This window comes from Corythoichthys intestinalis, chromosome 7 (assembly GCF_030265065.1).
Source record: "Corythoichthys intestinalis isolate RoL2023-P3 chromosome 7, ASM3026506v1, whole genome shotgun sequence".
Classification (NCBI taxonomy): Eukaryota; Metazoa; Chordata; class Actinopteri; order Syngnathiformes; family Syngnathidae; genus Corythoichthys; species Corythoichthys intestinalis.
The window spans coordinates 23,406,927-23,423,269 of NC_080401.1; the positions used below are offsets into that span (position 1 = coordinate 23,406,927).

Sequence of the window (16,343 nt, forward strand, 5' to 3'; positions counted from 1 at the left end):
TGAAGAATAAATAATTCAGTTAAGAACTGAAAGTGCAAAAAATTGCAGAACTGTAAAATACGTTTGTATTATCATATGTAATACCTTTTAATCAAGGCTAAGTGAGTCTGTGAATGATCAAGATTGCTGTACATAAAAGGGATACAGGAAGCCATGTCTCTGCACACTTGTTGCTTTTATGAAGCAAACCAAAAGTTTATGTGTTCAAAAAATGTGCACATCGCGATGGTGATATTCAAACGATATATTGTGCAGGCGTAGTACCCTTTATTAAACATAGGCACTGTAATATTCAAGACTTTCATCCAGAGTTATCAATGTGCTGACCTGTGGACAATTGCCATTTTGATATCTGTATACATTGCTTGTACAGTCAATGATTTTATCCAAACTAAAATCTCATTTTTTCATAGTGAGGGTGAGAAACTCCTTCCTGGTCTTGGGATCTTCTTCAAATGCTCCCAACATGACACTTGTGACAGTATTGGCGTTGTTCTTCTGTACGCCTCTCATCACCATGCACATATGACTGAAATTCATCAACAACATTATCAAATATACATTACCTCTCCTTAAATTCAACCCATACACTCAAGATTTGCCAACAGAAATGATTCTTGTACCCACACTGCCTCAATGACGACCGCCACTCCCAAAGGCTCCAATGCTTCTTGGATGGCTGAAGCAATTTGTTTGGTTAGACGTTCCTGAACTGTACAAGAAACAACACTTCAGATATATATATATATACATATATATATATATATATACATATTTATTATTGATAATATGTGTCAAACATCTTTTCACCTTGAAGCCTCCTGCTGTAAATTTCGGCAATCCTAAAAAAAAAAAAAAAAACTTCAGTCACAGAGCAAATTTAGGAAGACTTTTTAGTCAGTATCGCAATGAACAATACAGTATTCCTCGCTACTACGCGCTTCAAACATCGTGCCATCATCACAGGGTTTTTTTTCCAATTAAAAGAAATAATCATAAATGCAGGATTTCATAGAGATGTCCCATCCGATCACGTACAGCCTCGCAGTCTCCCTCCTGAAGCTTTTCTTTCTCACCGGGCAGCTGCAGTTAGTTAACGATGAGTGACAAGGGAGCTGCTTTGAACTTGCCAGAGAAGCTTGAGAGTTTCAAAGGCGCCGACTCGTTTAACTTGTTAAACATTGGCTGTAATGTGCTATGGAAACTCATTGTGTTGTGTTGTGTGCTGGTCAAAGCAGCATGAGTTGATTTGAGAGGAGTCACTCAATGAAGCATTTAATAAAGAATTATACTTTGTGGAAAAAGGGGGAAATCATGTCTTATACAGTATCTATCTTTCCAATGCTAAATCAGAATAAATACAGAGGTTCCTCAACATATGATTGCTTCGACGCACGATCTTTTCGACATCCAATCATAAAATTTTACTCGCCATTTGTTTCTACATCCGACGACATGCTTGAAATATGACAATTTATGACAGCGCCATCATTTCTTTGTTTTGCCACAAGACGGACACATGGCGGATTTTCTTGTGAGAGAGATCAACTTGGGTTGCAAGAATGTTAGTGCAAGTGATGAAAAAAAGGAAAAACATGAGGGTTACCATTGAAATGAAGATGGAAATGATAGAAAAACATGAGCGTGGTGCGTGCGTCCTTGAACTGGCTCGACAATACAGCCATAGAATGTCTATGATCTGGACGGTCCTCCTTCGACCTCCGTTCACCAGCCATTATAAGGTGACAATTATTTTTGTGGTAACATCACCAAAAATCACCAGCTTCGTCAGGTTTTTAATCATTTATTGTAGCTGAAGAAAGTGAAAGTAAAAAGTCCCTTTCTGACTTTGTCAAGTCAGCCGCGCGGTGCGTTCAGGTACAGCACGCAAAACACATTCGCCACATTAGAACCCGATTCGTTACATTATTAGTTATTATTATGAATTCATAATTCGTAATTAGTTTTGCGCTGTGTAATTGCTATTTGCAATAGTACCAGCAGCATTTATTAAGGATTTAGAGTAGTTTTTCGGGCTGTGGAATGAATTAATAGAATTATACTGTATTCTTATGGGATAATCCTGCTCGAAATACGACCATTTCTACTTACAAACAAGGTCCTAGAACGAATTAACTTCATATGTAGAGGTACCACTGTACAAAAAAAAAGACTTTTTATATACCTTTGGTTTTAAAATAACCTTTACTGTTATGTTATTAGTTGTCTTCAGTACACTGCCTCTTGTTTTAAGTGAGGGCTGTCAAACTCATATTTGTCACAGGCCACATTTTAGTTATGGTTTCTTTCAGAGGGCCATTATGTCTCCCAACTGTGTGCAGCCATTGTCAATCGATTATCAAATGTATCAGCAACTATTTTGATACTTGATGTATCGTTTCGAGACATCTTTGACCTAAAAATGGTAAAAATCCTTTTTTTGAGCCTCTCGATAGCAAATATTCTGGTCCGATCACATCATTTTCAAAGTATCGGAATCGGCAAAAAAATATCGGACATGCCTTTTTTTAATATATATGTATTTTTTAATTAAATTGTTTTCTAATTGTATTTAACTTCACAGACATAATATGTTACACTCATCCGGAGTCTTTAGTTTAGGCTTAAGGTAGGGTTATCCAATTTATCCCGTTAACAGCAGTATATATATATTTTTTAATTTATCACGTTAAAATATTTAACGCATGCGCTGCACTACCCGCTCATGCATTGTCGTGTTCAATCTGTAATGGCGCCGTTTTACCTACGTATATAGGGAGCTAAAAGGCAGCGTTAAATGAGTAGAGTGAATTGTAGCAGCCTTTGGAGCCTTTTTTTAATTGGCTAAAGCCTTACAATCCCTCTCCCTACGATTAGAAATATTGTGGGAAGCAATGTGGGGAAGAAATGTAGTAATTTATCTTTTTCTTAACACCCTATGTTATTTCCCAACGCAGAGAAGATATATCAATTGGTACCACTACGCAGTCATGGTTGCACTTCCCATCATGCATTTGGGCAGAACAGTTAAATGGCTACAGTATCAAACTGTATATAAAGCTCAACAAATACACTAGATGGCAATATTTAGTCACAATATGCAAAGTCACATTTATCCTTTAAGAATTACAAGTCTTTCTATCCGTGAATCCCTCTCACAGAAAGAATGTTAATAATGTAAAAGCCATCTTGAGGATTTATTGTCATAATAAACAAATACAGTACTTATGTACTGTATGTTGAATGTATATATTCGTCCGACTTTTATTCATTTTTTTCTTAATGCATTGCCAAAATGTATATGATTTGGAAAAATTATCGGGAATGATTGGAATTGAATCAGGAGCAAAAAAAAAAGCAATCGGATCGGGAAATATCGGGATCGGCAGATACTCAAACTAAAACGATCGGATCAGGAGCAAAAAAACATGATCGGAACAACCCTACTTTCTGTTTCATCTCTGTGTATTATATTTTGAGTTCTCAGTAAAAAGGGGAAAAGCCTAAAACCCTTTTTTAAATGTATTTACAATTTCACCAACAACAACAACAAAAAAAGGGGGGAATAAACTGTTTTTTAATGATTAAAGAATAAACTATAATAAAAATTAAGAAGGGTAAAAGAAATATTCTCAGATTTCTTTAGTCCTCGATCTTTCATTGAGTACTTAAGAATTTTTATTTTGGTGAAAAATATGGGGTCGATCTACGTGATTTTCTTTTGCTGGCCACACAAAATGATGTGGTGGTGGGCCAGATCAAGCTGAACTATCAACAAAATTAGGACAAATGCTATAAAAAGTCAATGGGGGGACAATAGTTTGTTTGGTTTTGGCGTATTTTATTTCCCTTTTGAAACTGATGTTTGCCAACTCCAAACTTATTTTTTTGAGATTCTGTTTGTTTTGGGATAAGATTACTGGATGAATTGTTTGTTTAGGGTATCATACATGAATCCTTAAATGATAGCATTACTTCCTTGACTGCATCAAAACAAACCTTGCAAGCTTGCTAAGACCAACAACGACCTTGTTGGGGATGTACGCAATGTGAACCTGAAACAATAAAAAACAAGCGATAGTATTGACAATAAAAATAATTGAACATTAGTAAAGCACGCTAATAGGATTTATTGGATTACTGCACCTTGCCAAAGAAGGGAACCATGTGATGTTCGCAGAGAGAGAAAATCTCAATGTCCTTGACGATCACCATCTCGCTGTGATTTTCATCAAAGATGGCATCATTCAAGATATCTGGGAAAAGTCCAACGCATTATTTTTCTCAATGGACCTCCAGTGTAGATTGGGCTCAAAGCGATGAAGGATCATTAATTTCTATGATGGTCACAATTTTTGCTGACATACAGTATGCTGTAATATAGCCTTAAAGATGATGCCTCTTTTAAAAACCGGTTTAATAGGAGCCTTGACTTTCCTCTCCAAAAAAGAATTTTAGGGACATTTTATAAATAAATTTGAGACGGTCAAAATGTTGCACGTAAGAAAAATTGCAAAATGTTAACCAACCTTTTGTGGTTATTTTGTAGCCTTTGGTGAGGAATTCCATGGCTTTGGCTGCGCGTAGAGGTGTTCGAAGAAGTCCCTCTCGGTGGATGTCCTCCCCAAGCTCTTTCAGTATGGTTACGTAGGCTTTCTCAATGTGAGATACCTTCCTTTCACCTGCATTAGTACCGGAATCCTGGTCCATCATGCATAAATTATTGTCATTAGACTCAATGCAATTCATGAAATGGCCTTGGTCTATTCCCTTCTTCTCCATTCTGACTCCTAGCACCGCACTGTTCAAAAAGGTTGCAGCACACAACGAAACAGTTCCAATGCAACTGTACCAATGGTTTACTGTGTGCTCACTAGTTTCTCAGGGAACGTCCCCTTGGCTTTAAAAACCAAACGGGAGCCCTTAGGCATCGATGTGACGGTAATTTTGAGAGAACCGCGAAGGACCATACTGGATGATCTTTCTCATTACTTGATGATGGGTTTTGATTATTATTTATATCAATGTAATGAGTGCACAAATCAATTTCCAGATGCTTTTGCCACAGAGCAGCATTTGACATCCTCGTGATGAGATATAAAGTAGCAGAAAATATCCTTGTACAATTATTCAGAAATGTTCTAATGTGGCTATCGTACAGACAACAAGCACAAAAGCACAAGGTGACAGTTTCCATTTTCTCCGTCCATTATGTTTGTCATGTGTGTTCAAACGGTGAGTTGAGCAGCTTATGGTAGCTTTAACTCACCTACTTTGTATCTTTTATATAATAGCTACGAATGTCAAATTAACACATTAGGGATAAGTCAAATAAGTGGTTTGACCTCAGAGGTTCTACTCCCTCACAATTGCAAGTGCAAGCTTTCACAAAATAAAATGTAAACTCAGAAGATGTCGGGGAAAATAAATGTAAAATCAAGAACGGATACATGTGAACATTTACAGGTATAGAAAATTGAGTTCCCTTGTGTATGAAATTGGCTTGCCTTTTCTTAGTATTGTTTAGATCAAAAACAATTATTAGGGATGTTCCCGATCTGATCACCAGATCAAAAATCGGCCCTATCAGGTACTTTTCAGATGATGGGAATCAGGTAAAAAAAAGATTGGGTTTTTAAAATATATTTATATTTTTTTATTTTTAAGTATTAGTACCTTTGACAGTGATAAACGTCAAATCTTCTTAACTGGAAGGGTTCGCAGCAATCGTTCGATCAGATCATCGTATTTGCAACAGAAGATGAACCAGACTTGCGCAAGTCCACAATTCTTTAATATCTTGGCGGATTTATTTTATCAGTTGTAGGTAGTAGTGTTTCAGAGGGCACTTTTACATTAGACCAAGAAGACTAGGGTCCATTTGGGGAGCTACCTGGCAACCGTACACGGAGATTAAGGTGGGCCCAGGGGGGCATAGCCACCCCTGGTGGCCGAAAATACAATTGCATGTAATTGACTTTACAATATATGAATTTAAAATTAAGACTTTGCCTGTAAAAATGTCTATAAAAGTTGTAAAGCAATAAAACCACCAACAAAAATGAATGAAATGAAAAAAAAAAAAAAAAAAAAATTATGATGGGTTAAAATTCATTTTTAAACAGATCATAAGACTAGCACCTTAGAGACGGTCATTTGCTTTGCTTAGCCAAAACCACCTGAGGACAGAAGAAACAAGATGGAAATACATAATTTTTTTCAAACCTATACTTTCAAAAGCAACAACAACTACTGAGCAAAAAACAAGGATTGAAGATGTGGACCATGAAACGCCGGAGAGCACCACCAAAATGGTGAGTGGAGTTTCAGTTTGTCCCACTAAAGACTCTAATTGTACAACAGAGCCACCACCGGGCATACCATATTCAATGGGCGACGTCTTTGGCCAAAAGCATAGCATTCCTAAGCAGCCTGATTTAGAATTCCCCTAAAAATGATGGGAAACAAAAAAACTCATTTTCAATGTATGATTATAAATATTCCTAGCTGGAATGTTCAGTCAAAAAAAGTCAGACCAGACTTATAATCTTTTGTCTTCTGTTAGCGTTACAGTACGTAAGTATTGAGTGACACTCAAACATTCCTGCAAAGCCAGAATTTGCGGTGGTTTGAATTTGATTTTAAAATGTGATATTATAACAATACGTATATTTACGGTCAACTTAATGTATTCAACTAATTTTCTGATGGTTTATATGTATAAACTAACTGATTGACACTGGGGTTGCCATGACACAACAGGTCATTTGCCTGACAATAGGATAAAAATGGAAGGTTTCTTTCAGAAAATTCTTTGAATTATATATCCAGAACGCTGTCATTCGTTTCTGTTAAATGTGTGAAAATTGTGATATGCAATCTTTTAATAAGCAATGGTTTTTCTCTTTGGTGCAAAGATACAGCTGGAACTAAAGGTTTCCACATGCCTCGACAAAGCATGGAACAAGTGGTAACTCTTGGTATTGTTTCTTTAAGGATCCCCCTCTGTAGCGCTCATTCATCAACTGTTACAAGGGTCTGGAACCTATGGCTCGCGAGCCAGCTCTGGCTCTTTTGACGGCTGCATCTGGCTCGCAGACAAATCTTTAATTATTAAAAAAAAAAAAAAAAAAGTTTCATAATACTCCTTTGCGCGAAACGGCGATGGTTACCAGCGACTAGATTCGCAGTAATTTTAGTGGGAAAGTAGCAAACATACATGTCGTTTTGTCCATCTCTCTATTTATCGATCTTATCAATCGCATAGGCAACGCTGATGAGGAAGAGACACTGTTCAAGTGGGGTTGCCGTATTTTGCTGTCGAAAATAGCGGCCGATGAGCGCGTGTGCTTGAGATCAGGAAATAAACTTTTTTCGCTTTCGGCGCTGTCAGTTAATTTTAGAAACCTTTTTTGAGAAAATGGCAAAAAGAGAAAAAGGCGAGGAGTATCATACTTTTCAGCAGGACATATGGACACAAATGCGGCACCGTTTTTTTCTCTCGCTTTGGATGAGTCAACAGACGAAAGCAATTTATCCCAGTTCAGCGTGATTGCAAGGTTTTGACTATGAAAGGGACAACAAGAGGGGAGGATTTATTCAAGTACTTCATTGAATTCACTAAAGAAAAAAATCTACCGATTGATATATTTGTAGAAGTCGCATTAATGGTAAGAAATACTCATCATTGATTACAACCCCAAGCAAAAAGTATAGAATGACCAGTCTCGGACGAGCACTCACTCTAACATTTCATTATGTAGAACAAACTCAGATAAAAAGCTTGAAAAAATAATGAATTACTTCAAAAGTGCAATAAATTAATTATAATAATTAAATTAACTTTATTGTGGTGGAAATTGAAAAAAATGGTCCACAGCTAGGCTCCGACCTGCAAGGAGGATCTGGCAACTGCAATCAAAGGGAGTTGGCACCAAATTGATGAAGAATATTGTTTGTCACTCATCAAGTCCATGCCTCAGAGACTGCAAGCTGTCATAATAGCCAGAGATGGTGAAATTAAATACTAGAGATGTGTTTTGATTGTTATTTCTTTGTTTGGTTCTCATGATTCCATATATTTTTCTTCAGAATGGAGTGATTCTATATTTATTTCCCTGCACTTGCTCTATAAAAGTAACATTTACTGACCACTACAATGTTTATTTATTTATTTTAGTGTTTCTGAATGCTAAAAAGTTACACTTTTGAACTAATCGATTATTTTTTCAAGCTTTTTATCTGAGTTTGTTCTACATAATAAAATGTCTGAGTGAGTGCTCGTCCGAGACTGGTGTTTCCATACTTTTTGCTAGGGGTTGTAGCAAAAGCATTATAATTTTATTAAAAAGAATTCAGAGACTTGTTGTAATTTAAAAGTGTTGAAATGACATAAAATGCACACATTACTTGTATTTTTAGTTTTAAACATATTGTGTGGCTCTCACAGACTTACATTCAAAAATATGTGGCGTTCATGACTCTCTCAACAGAAAAGGTTCACGACCCCTGATCTATTATATCGGTGGTGGTTAAATAAAGACACTGAATGAAGTCGAGTAGTTGCAGCAAGATTTCTGACACTAATTATAAATTAGCAAACTCCATTGCCTTCATTGGCTACTATTGACGGTGATAGGTATCCAAACCATTTGAACTGGGAAGGGCTAGCAGTAAATGATGATCAGTCAATGAGTTAAGAAATAATGGGTAAAAATGTTGGTTACTACCGATTAGATAGTTTTGTTTAAAATTACATGAAATTAAAATTCAAAACTCATTACCAACAAGGCAGGAATGAAGAATGTGAATGCAAACTACTGGCTATTTCTGAAAAGTATTGTACTGTTATTCAAGATATACTGTGTTTTGTACTGATCACATTGCAATTTATGGGCAAACCCACAAATTAGGTGAATTGCTTATTAAGTATGAAATACACTGAGCAGCTACAACATAACTATCACAAAGAAATTACATCCAAAAGAAGAGCTGCATAAATATGTGGTATCACAAAGATGATAACAATAGTCTTGGATTGACGTTAGCAGTTTCGTAAGTACCTCATTCTGAGAAAGGTATTTTGGACAGCTGTTATGGCACAGTATATGTGGACAAAGTTGATGGTAAACTGACTTGACTAAACGCATTAAACGTATTGCTTCATTAGTTAAGCTTGAAGGTCATTAATTTTACTGTTTTTCTCAGAAATACCTTACTGCAGACCTTGTTTTTAAGTTCATACCATGCAATGAATAATTATTTCGCAAATCAAGTGTGACAGTCAGCAGACACACATAAGGAAGGTCTGTGAGATTGATTGAGATTTCATCATCAAACCCCAGATGAATGAGATCAAATGTAGTTAAATGTACTTTATTGGGAAAATATTGACATCGTTTATACAGTATTTAAGATCATGTCTAAATAGGTTTGAAGAAAGCAAACAATTCACAGAAACCTTGATGTAACTATAACAGTTATACACTCTTCATATACTGTAAATTGTATTTATTCGATTGGGAGAGGCTAAAAGTCTAATTACTTGTTTAGAGTCATTTGATCCACATTTGACTCCAAACCAGCACAAGTAACTACATTGATGAAATTTACATAATAATTTGGTTTAGAAACTGAAAATCTCCCCCCAAAAATAATGACATCTGAACATTGTAATATTTAAACTTCACAAATTGTATTGCACTACATTACATTTTCTTCACTGCTTTTCGTCTCATGGAGCTGACTTCTGGTGAATGGAAAACTACAACCTGGACTGGTTGTCAGTCAATTAAAGGGCAAATATTACAGTATGTGTAGATAGATTGCATTCACATTAGTAAGATCGACTGTACTGGAAAAAAAAAATGTAAGCAAACGCCTCAAACAAAAGGTAGGATAAGAGTTAGTTTATGTGAATACTGAGACACAAACTGACATTAAAATAAAATTTTCTTGAAAAGCAAGCATGCCACAAACTGACATTAAAATAAAATTTTCTTGAAAAGCAAGCATGCCAACTTTCTGTAAACTGGGACATCGCTGACCTGCACTTCAAATACGAATCACAAACTGACGTGAACTGATGAGTGTCAAAGAATATAGGCAGACTTAACAGAGATAATAATATCATCGAAACATATATGTAATTATCTGTATATATTGACTATACATCTTGAACGTCTCACTTATCACCAACTGTTACATAGTACACATCTGGTTTCATACACAGGAGATCAATCGGAACTGCAACAAAGAATCATGTACTATGACAGATTCTTTGATATCTCTGCTTTGCGACTGCATTCACATTAACTTTCTCAGGAAAATGTAGTTTCTTCTCAAGTCTTGTGTGTACAGTTCCTTACTTTAAAATGGCAGTGTTATTGATGCGTTGCCTTTTGAGTATACATGTTAGTGGAGTGCAAATAGTACAATCTCCTGTAACTGACATGCAATAAAATTATTAGTTGGAGAAATAATATAACCTTTCATCATCTTGATGGAAAAATAATATTCTCATATTAACAATGCAATGCATAGCATATTACAATATATAAATACTTTATGATTTTATTCAATTCCAGTGGAGCTTTTCACAGCCCAGATCCAGTTAATTTTGCTTTTCTTCTGTTGCAATGATGTCACTCTGGCGGCCATGACTTGTGGCTACTGGTCGGGCTCCTCGGAGACTTTGGACTTCCCTGAAACATAGAATGCAAGGCTTTCTGAATCTCTATTAAGCCAAGATACACTGTACTGTATATTTGACATTAGGAGAACTTTACACCACCAAACTTCACAAACAAACAAATGATGATCTTGTCTCAGCTGACTCAGAAATGTTCTTACAGTGGTATAAAAAAGCGTCTGACCCTTTTGGAATTCATCACATTTCTGCATTAAGTCACCAAATGTGATCTGATCTTTGTCAAAATCACACAGATGAAAAAACAGTGCCTGCTTTAACCAAAACCACCAAAACATGTATATGTTTTCATATTTTAATGAGGATAGTATTCAAACAATGACAGAAGGGGGGAAAATAAGTAAGTGAACCATCACATTTAATAATTTGTGCCCCCCCCCCCCTCTTTTGGCAGCAATAACATCAACCAGACACTTCCTGTAGCTGCAGATCAGTCTGGCACATCAATCAAGACTAATTTTGGCCCATTCTTCTCCACAAAACAGCTGTAGTTCAGTCAGATTCCTGGGATGTCTGGCATGAATCGCTGTCTTTAGGTCATGCCACAGCATCTCAGTGGGGTTCAAGTCTGGACTTTGACTTGGCCACTCCAGAACGTGTATTTTGTTCTTCTGAAACTAAGTTAATTTACTTCTGTGTTTTGGATCATTGTCTTGTTGCAGCATCCATCCTCTTTTTAGCTTCAACTGTCTGACAGATGGCCTCAGGTTTTCCTGCAAAACATCCTGACAAACTTTTGAATTAATTTTTCCATTAATGATTGCAAGTTGTCCAGGCCCTGAGGTAGCAAATCAGCCCAAAATCATGATGCTCCCTCCACCATGCTTCAAGGTGGGGATGAGGTGTTGATGTTGGTGAGCTGTTCCACTTTTCCTCCACACATGACGTTGTGTATCATTCCCAAACAATTCAACATTTGTTTCATCAGTCCACAAACTATTTTGCCAAAACTTCTGTGGTGTGTCCAAGTGCCTTTTTTGCGAACATTAAACGAGCAACAATGTTTTTTTTAGACAGCAGTGGCTTCCTCCGTGGAGTCCTTCCATGAACACCATTCTTGGCCATAGTTTACGTATAGTTGATGTGCGCACAGAGATATTGGACTGTGCCAGTGATTTCTGTATGTCTTTAGCTGACACTCTAGGGTTCTTTTTTACCTCTCTGAGTATTCTGCGCTGAACTCTTGGCATCATCCTTGCTGGACGGCCACTCCATGGGAGAGAACCAACAGTGCCAAACTCTCCATTTGTAGACAACTTCTCTGACTGTTGATTGATGAACATCCAGAATTTTAGAGATGGTTTAGTGTCTTTTCCCAGCTTAATACAAATCAACAATCCTTGATTGCACGTCTTCAGAGAGCTCTTTTGACCAAGCCATGATGCACATCAGACAATGCTTCTCATCAAGACAATTCTTATCAGGTGTGTGTTTTATAGTGGGCAAGGCAGTTTTAAACCACTCATCAGTGATAGGGCACACAACTGAATTGTTTGGTAAAAATTGGTTTCAATTGCTCAAAGTCTCCTTGGGTAGAGGGTTCACTTCTGTCATTTTTTTGCATGCTATCCTCATTAAAATATAAAACCTATAAATATTTGGGTGGTTTAAGTTAAAGCAGACACTGTTTTTACATCTGTGTGATTTTGACAAAGATCAGATCACATTTGATGGTGATTTTATGCAGAAATGTGAGAAATTCCAGTATACAATGAAAACTGCTTTATGTGCTGCAATTGAAATATAAAAAAAAAAAAAAAAAAAAAAAAAAAAAAAAATACAATAAATTATTAACTTCATTATAATAAATTTCAAACCGATTCATGATGATTTAGAATAGCTAGGCCTCAAGAGAGAATATGCAAGTGCATGATGATTCCAGTAGAGGCCAGCAGAGCACTGCGGAATCATTTATAAACAAAGATTGAAAAAGAAATACAGTAGTATTAATTAATGTTAATCCTTGTAAAAACTGAACTCCTAACAGTATCCTAAAGCATCCTGTTGTTAGTTTTCTTTGTGAGCAAACAGCACAAAAAGGAGGAGGTGCACTTACCACAGCGCTCTGAGTTTTTGCATAGTTCATATGAGCGTAGAGCAGCACAGCAGTGTCATTGTGAGATGCCTCCAACGCGATGGAGAGCGCATTGCTGCCATCCTGCAATCCAAAGGCAGGAAGGCAAAAAGAAATTAGCCAAGACTTGCAAGACTACATGTTAGGGTCTATACTTTGTTTTGTTAAGATTTTGGTTTGCTTCTCGTATCCCGTTTTTTTTGGTTCCATTGTTTCACTTGCGATTGCCCCATTTATGCCACCTGAGCCCATTTCAGACTTACCACTAGCTAAATTCCTGTGTACGGTGACGCAGATTGACGCGTGTCATGGCTTTTAGACATGGGGAGATGTACCGGGAATTACCCAGGTTAGACACTTTTAGACTTGTCCCCTGTTGGCAACTCGGTGCTCTCTGTGCGGGGAGGGCGGGGACCGGGATTTTGTAACCTGGACATTACATCATATTTGTTTGGCATATGCAACAAAATAAATCACACATTTCTAAAGATAGACGATGGACTGTTTCTTCCTCGGCTCTAAGATTCAGTAGCGATTAAATTTTGGTGTTTCCAGTTTAATTTGGCTATCTTTCCAGTTTGCCCTGTTGATCATTGCAATGTTTAATGCTTTTCATCTTACTGCAAAGAAAGAGGAAATGATGATCGGCCCGCCATGATATTTAAGTCATCAGCCTTCGCGCTGTGACCCAGGAATTAAACAGCTGCTTTCACACATGTTGCATCACGGGTAAGTCCCAGACATTTTAATAGGACGCGACCCAGTTAATGTCCATGTCAGTCAACCCTGAACATTGCTTTCAGACATAAGGGCTACCTGTTTAAATCCCGGGATTTAACCGGAGTTCAGAATATGTCTGAAAGGGGCTCTGTTGCATGCCTGCTCCCCGTGTCTGCTAAGAAGTTTCCCCTCCACCTTTCGTTCTTACAAGTTGTATCTCTTCTCATTACCCGTCTGTATATACTATACTGTACTTGGTCAGATCGGGGTCCTTGCCATTGCCATGTGAGTGCTCCTGTTCCTTGTGTTTGCACCGAGTAAGTCTTGCTTGCTACTTTGGTTTTTGGTTTACTGGTTCCTCCTTGTTTGGACTTTGATAGTTTTGAATAATGCTGGTTTTTGTGGTAATTCTATAACACCCTGAGTTTTTCCTCCATCTCGCTGCCTTTTGTTTTGCTTCCTAGTTTCCCCAGAGTTTTGATTTCCCGCTCCTCCTGAACCTTGACACTACAGCTTTCCTGTGACCTTGAATAGATGATCATCGGAAAGGAAGTATTGCTGGTAAACTATGCACTCTGTACCAGTTTTAAAAAAAAAAATGAATGGAAAGAACTTATCATCTCAAGTGATACATTACTTATATGGAGAAAGCTGTTTTGCCTTGAGTCCTGTTTCGTCATGTTCAGTGAGATTGGAGTTCCCCCCACCATCAGTCCAGCTGTGCAAAAGTGAAACCCAATCCAACAGAGGCAAACTCATTCTGGCTAACAGTCATCTCGGAAATGTCGGCATGTCCGGACGTTTTTCCCTAAGTACCTTGACGCATAGAATGTAAGCTTTTAGGTTTGACTTGGTTGACAGATAAATCCTCATTTTTAAGATGACTTGTATCAGTCATTGGCATTAGTCAGAAATCTGTTTTTACCTCCCCTGATGGCTTGCAGATTGTTCAGTGTTTCCTGTCAACAGCACAATTTGGGGTGAAGTGAAGACAGACAAAATTAATCGGACTCTGGTTCTGTCTTGCCAAAATGGAATTACAAGCGTTTAAAAAACTCCAAACTCATACAAGCTGTTTCAGGAAATAAGATGAAGCTGAATCACAGATGTGAATACGCCCGCACGTTATAGCTCGGGTGCAGACATCTGCACAACAGGCAATGTTAAGCTAACGGAAAAAGATTTTTTCTTTTACATTATGCTCTAGTTTAAAATTTTGATCGTGAAAACGAGAAAAGTGAGAAAATGTTAACGCCTTTATGAGATGATGAGATGAGAGACGATGAGAAGATGTGTTTAAATACCGCTCACAAGATTGGACATTTCAAACTTGAACAGAAAAACATACCGTAATTTTCGGACTATAAGACGTTACCTTTTTCCCTCATTTTGAATCCTGCGGCTTAAAGTACAGTGCGGCTTATTTGTTGATTTATTTGGGTTAGTAGGCAACACTTTATGAATGAAAATGAATGCTAATGACAAGTGACAAGTGCCATCCGGCAAATTATGTCACCAACTCTATTTATGTCCAGCTCGGATCCTTTAAATCCATTCAAAAGTGGGATGACACAAAATGACATTTGTCATAAGCATTAATTAATGCCCATGGCAGTGTCATCTCAGAATTATGATGGTCTAATGAGTCTTATGGCGCCACTGTCAAATAAAGTGTTACTTAATACCATAACTACCAATTAATGAAATAACTGGAACAGTAAATGAAGAATTAACTAGCACAGAACATGAATTTTGATTGTTATTTACATCTGTAGCGCTGCAATGCATGCTAGGAGGCATGTTGGACGGCAACAGTGTTGACAGCAAGTGGCAGCAGAGGTTGACCCTCTCCCCTAAGGGAGCAGTGATGGCCAAATGAAGCTTCTTAAAGCAATGGTGGTTCATTTGGTCTTATGACTGTCTTATGATGCCACTGTTAAATAAAGTGTTAGTATGGTCGGTTAGTATGTGTAGTAAATACTAGAGGCGTGCAAAATTTCCGATTCTTAGATTATTCGCGATTCGGCCGTGGAAGTTTCGAGAATGACTTACAAACATCCAAATTCCAATTATTGAATTATACCAGGTAAAGCGGAAATAAAACGCAGTCAGCGCGGTCTTCGGGACGCAATGAGGAACGGACCGAGAGTAAATATCATGTGCAGCTAATGCCGCTAGGTTAAAAAAATATAATACCTGACTGCGGCCGTCAGCCACTAAAAACAGCGCCCAGTTGCTAGTTGCTACAAACATACGGCAACATACGGCTGTGGTAGATATCACATATATCTAGACTACATGTGAAAAGACAGACTTCCCACACTAGTAAACAGGCGCCATCTTAAAGCAGTAGACTTCTCTAGAAGGCTCTGTTGTAGAGAACCTAATTACTTTTTATCTAAAATACCCCTAAATCGACAAAATCTTGACTTGAATCTATCTTTAAATAGGGAAACAGTTTTAAAACTTTCACATGTCGAAAGTAGATATGAGGGAAATTATGGAATAACGGGTGCAATTTTAACAACTTTAACGGTTGATTCACATTAAATTAATTGAATGTATTTTAAAGCTGCTGATACAGAATGGGGACTTGAGTATTTTATTGACTGTTTTTAACCGGTAACTTGATACTAAAATAGTAGTTTGGTTTATTTAGCCTGAGAGGATTTCTGAACAATTTTGAAAAATATATACAAAACATTAAAAAGAAAAAAAAATGGGGGGAAGGGGGCATCAATAATCGATTTATAATCGAATCGGAGTCTCTGAATTGTAATTGTAATCGAATCGTTAGGTGCCCAAAGATTCCCACCTCTCGTAAATATCCCATAATACAGT

At 37.3% G+C, this 16,343-nt stretch overlaps 2 protein-coding genes across 4 annotated transcripts in view; both read right to left on the reverse strand.

The window, feature by feature from the left end:
- Positions 1-234: 234 nt before the first annotated feature.
- LOC130919256 (GTP cyclohydrolase 1-like) lies at positions 235-4,929 on the reverse strand. Its single transcript, XM_057841809.1, has 6 exons — positions 4,530-4,929; positions 4,147-4,256; positions 4,000-4,055; positions 811-842; positions 628-712; positions 235-529 (listed from the first exon to the last, which is right to left on the reverse strand). The coding sequence occupies exons 1-6, from the start codon at positions 4,780-4,782 to the stop codon at positions 400-402; spliced, it is 666 nt and encodes a 221-aa protein (XP_057697792.1). The 5' UTR covers positions 4,783-4,929; the 3' UTR covers positions 235-399.
- Positions 4,930-9,359: 4,430 nt separating this feature from the next.
- kank3 (KN motif and ankyrin repeat domains 3) overlaps positions 9,360-16,343 on the reverse strand; it is a 71,265-nt gene continuing 64,281 nt past the window's right edge. For all 3 annotated transcript variants that reach the window (XM_057841182.1, XM_057841183.1, XM_057841181.1), the window contains exons 11-12: positions 12,765-12,866; positions 9,360-10,703 (exon numbers count right to left, since the gene is read on the reverse strand). In XM_057841182.1, coding sequence (XP_057697165.1) covers positions 10,644-10,703; positions 12,765-12,866 — 162 coding nt within the window. In that variant the 3' untranslated portion in view covers positions 9,360-10,643. The remainder of the gene's footprint in view (positions 10,704-12,764; positions 12,867-16,343) is intronic.

Excerpts from the sequence above, each read along its gene's own strand:
- LOC130919256 (XM_057841809.1), bottom strand. The coding sequence starts at position 4,782 with ATGGAGAAGAAGGGAATAGACCAAGGCCATTTCATGAATTGCATTGAG. Across the intron at positions 4,257-4,529 it reads CTACAAAATAACCACAAAAG|ATATCTTGAATGATGCCATC; the intron begins GTTGGTTAACAT and ends GACTTTTCCCAG. Across the intron at positions 713-810 it reads TTACAGCAGGAGGCTTCAAG|TTCAGGAACGTCTAACCAAA; the intron begins GTGAAAAGATGT and ends TTTCTTGTACAG.